Source organism: Engraulis encrasicolus, chromosome 8, assembly GCF_034702125.1.
Source record: "Engraulis encrasicolus isolate BLACKSEA-1 chromosome 8, IST_EnEncr_1.0, whole genome shotgun sequence".
Classification (NCBI taxonomy): domain Eukaryota; kingdom Metazoa; phylum Chordata; class Actinopteri; order Clupeiformes; family Engraulidae; genus Engraulis; species Engraulis encrasicolus.
In genome coordinates this window covers 2,001,792-2,006,513 of record NC_085864.1, presented here as the reverse complement: position 1 = coordinate 2,006,513, position 4,722 = coordinate 2,001,792, and the positions used below count along the sequence as shown (strand labels likewise).

Genomic DNA, 4,722 nt, shown 5'->3' with positions numbered 1-4,722 from the left:
TTGCAATACATAAACAAAATTGACAAAGAATTTTTTGTCTCTGGCCGACTACCGTACATTATTGTAACTGGAAGCACATTTGGCAGTAACTGCTACTGCTGATGAGCACATGGAAATGCCTGAGGTGGGAATTAGAAACGCTTCATGCTACTTCAGCAGATAAGCACCTAAAATATAAAATATAAACAAAATAGTGTTCAAGTTGAGTTACTCATAACCAAGCTGAAGATTTTGTGAAACACAAACAATTCCCACCTTGAGCTACTCAAGTCTTAATGAGTAAATATTGAATGCTTAGGAAGTGGTCTCGACTTGAGTTGCTCATGACCTTACCAAGTGATGTTGTACAGTAAAGCATAAACAAAATTGCCCAAGTATTTCTTGCTTCTGGCACACTGGCGAGAAACCACCCAATCTGGCAACAATGCTGCTGCGGATGAGCACATGGAAATGCCTGCGAGTGCTGGCAGAGTAAGTAGTAACTGCAAATCAGTAACAGTTGTATAAATTAGAAGTAGAAATACTCTTACAGCTGTAATTCCAACACCAGTGGTGTGATGTGCCATGGTTTCAACTTTGTAATAGGCCTGTCATACTCTACTAACTTGCAGTTAATGCTGACACGTCTCGTGTCTCACGTCATATGCCATTAGAAACTTTTCATGCAACTACAGATAAGTGCCTAAAATATAAAATATAAACGGTCAAAATCAGTCATTACTGAATGCTTAGAAAGTTCTCTCGACTTGAGTTACTCACGACCAAGTCATGTTGTATAGCATAAACAAAACTGCCTAAGTATTTCTTGCTTCTGGCACACGACCGTATGTTAATGTAACTGGAAGCACATTTGGCAGTTACTACTGCTGCAGATGAGCGCATATAAATTGCCTGAGAGCAGTGGGAGAGATATGATAGGCTACTCCTCCACACAGCGCAGCCCAGGGAGGAATTTGAGCTCTCACCTCACACCTCCCTGCTAACCTGTCCCCCAGAAAATATATTTTTGGTGCCTGTCAACGGTCTGCAGTCTGTGCCAGACAGAAGTTGCGGTAGTTGCACAAAACAGTAATTACAACCAAGTACCACAGCTAAAAGTGCCAGTGCCGCACACATAGCTCCGTGGGAAAAGAAGCAAGTGTTGTGCTATAACATGCAGGATAAGGAAAGATATCAGCATTACGCAATGTCTTACTACATAACACATTCTGCTTTATTTCTGTAAAACAAAGCAAAATGAAAACAACAGTAATAATAATAATGTAGTAGAGAGTGGCATTGTCATAGACATTAAATGTCAGTGCAATATAATGTGAAATTCCGCTATCGTTAAGTGCCCCCCTCAAAACAGCTCTGTTTTTAATGGGTACAGTATCATGGTGTTTAAGGCACAAACCATCCGTGTCAACTATAGTGACTTTACAGGCAAGGATCAGTAGCCAAAAACCGTATAGAGCAAAATGCATTACATGGTTTTAATGTGAACTTAAATAGTAGTTTATAGGTTAGCTTTGTCTGTCACGTAGCCTACCATTATAAGGCCAACTCAAATGTGCCTCTGCACACACATTTACAGTATATATATACACACTATATATTTGTTATATACACATATATGCATATTTTTACATACAGTCACCAGTGTTCAATTTGTTTTGAAGTTCCAATTGAAAGGAGAACAAGCATTCCTTTCAGTCCACTCAACACCCCCCCAAAAAACGGTATTCCATTGGGATGAGGGAGAATCATGACACATAGAGTATATCCCGGAACAAGAGACGGTGCATCATGAAGTGGTTTCTTTGTTTATCCGTCCAGAGACCCCTTCGCCAGACTTCCCTGGTCTGTCTGACCACATTATCCGCACTCTCCAGCACCTGTTCGACATGTCTTTCTCTTTCTCTTTCGCTTTCTGTCCCAGCCCTCTGGTCCCACTAAACACTCAACCAGCAACAACAGCCACAGCACAGCACCTGTTGCTCTCCACCAGAGACCAGAAAGTCATAGCCCTCACAAAAACACACACACACTCAAATACAAAAAAACCCTCGTGCATCAAACAGTGGACTCATTGTTGAAGACCTTGGCCTTGAGCGTCTGCAGATTGAACCTCAGGCTGGTGCTCGCCGAGCTTTCGGACTGCAGCGCCTCGGAGAACTTGACGTCATAGGCCCGGTTGACCTGCGACTTGCGCTTGATGGAGTTCTGAATGGTCTCTGAGGTGAAGTAATAGACGATGGGGTCGAAGCAGCAATTGGAGACGGAGATGCAGAGCGCGATGGGGTAGATGGTCCTCACCACCGACTCCACCTGGCAGCCCTTCAGCGTCTTGGTGCGCACCAGCGAGTAGAAGACCAGGTTGACGTTGTAGGGGATGAAGCAGAAGCAGAAGATGCACAGGTGCACGATGATCATGCGCAGGATCTTGGTCTTGTTGAGCTTGGTGTCCCGCCCGAGCGCCCGGGGCTTGCGGAGCGTCCGCAGCACCATGACGGAGCAGAAGACGTTGAGCATGAGCGGGATGAGAAACCCCACCGTCTCGATGAAGATCACCACCTTGGACAGGTGCGACTTCCACTGTTTGGACGAGAAGTTCTCAAAGCAGTACTGCCCGACGACTTGCTCGGCACTGCCGCTGCTGATGTTAGTTCTGCGCGGCGTGGGGTCCAGCAGGAAGCCCGTGGGCAGGCTCCCCGCCAACACCAGCACCCAGACGCCCGCGCACACGATGCGCGCGTTGCGCTTGGTCCGCAGCGGGCGCGAGCGGAACGGGTAGACGATGGCCAGGAAGCGGTCCACGCTGATGCAGGTGAGGAAGAGGATGCTGCCGTACATGTTGGTGTAGAACAGCGACACCGACAGCTGGCACAGCGTGCCGCCGAACGGCCAGTCCCTCTGGATGAAGTAGAACACCCGCATGGGCAAGGTGAGCACGAACAGCAAGTCCGACACCACCAGGTTCATCATGTATGTGGTGGTCTCGTTGCGCAGCTTGAGCGTGCACAGGAAGATGTACATGGCAACCACGTTGGTGATGAGGCCCACCACAAAGACGATGCTGAATACGGTGCTGTACAGTGGGTACTTGAAGCTGTCGTTCTTGGGGCACGGGGCGGATGGGGACGACGACGTGGCGGCGATGGTGGTGTTCCCCCATGGTTCCCATGATGCTGATGCCGCCGCCGCTGCTGCTGCTGATGCGAAGGACCATGATGCATTGCTGCTTTCGCTGTGACTATGACTGCTGCTCTCATTGCCGTACGCCCATGCCTGGGTGAGGGCCTCCATCAGTGGGGTGCTATTGTACATCTTTTGAGGAAATGGGGGTTGGCGGGGGTGGTGGGGGGTGTTCTGTTATGTAACAGCTATACACAATGAAAGGATTTCCCTCGACCCCTCGGCGTCCACCATGAATGGTCAATTGAGCACAAAAGTGACAACGGACAGAGGGGGTGCCTTCAAAAGACTTGGGAGGAAATCTTGCCTGCCAAACAGTGACACAAAGGAGTGTCTTTCATGAGTTCTCCTTTTAATATTTTCTCTTAGAGGGGCCTGTTAGTTTCCTCTGTTAGTTGAATACATGCAAGAAAAAAAACTGTTGCCTGACACAGTGCTATTGGGGCTTTTAGGCAGATAGTCTAAAGCTGCAACAAGGGGTGAGTATTTTGTGCAGACTATCTTGTGTCTGGGGACTAGAGGAGTTGCTTTTAGCGCATCATAGTGAACGCTTAACTTTTGGGAGAGAGATTGCAGCCTCTGGCTCCAGCGGCGTCTGCTTCTCTCCCCCTCCCCACTCGGATCAGCCCGGCTGCGTCTAGGCACCCCCACCAGACGCCCCAGCGCTCTGAGGAATCAGAAGTCTACTCACTCAAAAGACACTCCGTAAATCACGAGAGCCTGTCCGTCCTCAATCCTCCCGCTGAATATCCACAGCAGCAGAGCTGAGTAAATTAAATATCCACTTGTTGAGTAGGCAATCCACTTGTAGACGACAATAACAACTGTAAGGGATAAGTGAAAACACACAAAACTTTCCCCCCTTTGTTGGTGGTAAGAAAAACTTTACCGTTAAGTTTCCAGTCCGTTGTTATGGCTCTTTGTCTGACGTTTTCAAAACTTATCCAAGTGTCACAGGTGTGCTTCATTTGTTCATAGAAAATCCAGTTGGTGTTGGGGGAAAATCCGCTGGTTGTGAATATAGCACCTGCTCCGATTTAACGATGCTTTTGTTCTAAAGCTCCGGGTGAAAATATCCTTCTTTCGCCAGCCAGAGAAAGCGAGAGAGAGCGAGCACGAGACGGCACTTCTCCACTTGCGAGTGACAGGCTTGAGTGTGTGCGTCTCCCTTCCTCGCGCTTTGCTTTCTTCTCAGCCCGCTTCCTGCTACCCCTCCCCTCGCTCTCCCTCCCTTCTCGTGCTCCTCTGTACTTCGTTCCCCTCGTCTGTCTCCGCAGCCTCGGGGTCATTGTGTGTGTTCGCACATTTTTAGAGACGCCAACCCATGGTGGTGGAGAGAATGAGAGAGAGAGAGCATACAGTCAGCCTCGTAGCTCCTAGGCTTTGCTTGGTGTAACGCTAAAATGTAACGGGCGTTTTCAATTGCCAGCATTGCCCCTCCCCACGGTCTTTTATGAGCAGCGTACCCTCCTCTCCTTTGTGTTTGCATACAACTGTTGGTGAGGGACCATGTGGTCGGCCAGCCCGGCGAAGAGCGGGATTAAC

At 48.6% G+C, this 4,722-nt stretch overlaps 1 protein-coding gene across 1 annotated transcript; it reads right to left on the bottom strand.

Moving 5' to 3' along the window:
• Window positions 1-431: 431 nt before the first annotated feature.
• lpar6a (lysophosphatidic acid receptor 6a) lies at window positions 432-4,409 on the bottom strand. Its single transcript, XM_063204795.1, has one exon. The coding sequence runs from the start codon at window positions 3,307-3,309 to the stop codon at window positions 2,056-2,058; it is 1,254 nt and encodes a 417-aa protein (XP_063060865.1). The 5' UTR covers window positions 3,310-4,409; the 3' UTR covers window positions 432-2,055.
• Between the last annotated feature and the right edge of the window lie 313 nt (window positions 4,410-4,722).

Bases quoted from the DNA above. Each gene is read 5' to 3' on its own strand.
- lpar6a (XM_063204795.1), bottom strand. From the start codon at position 3,309: ATGTACAATAGCACCCCACTGATGGAGGCCCTCACCCAGGCATGGGCG.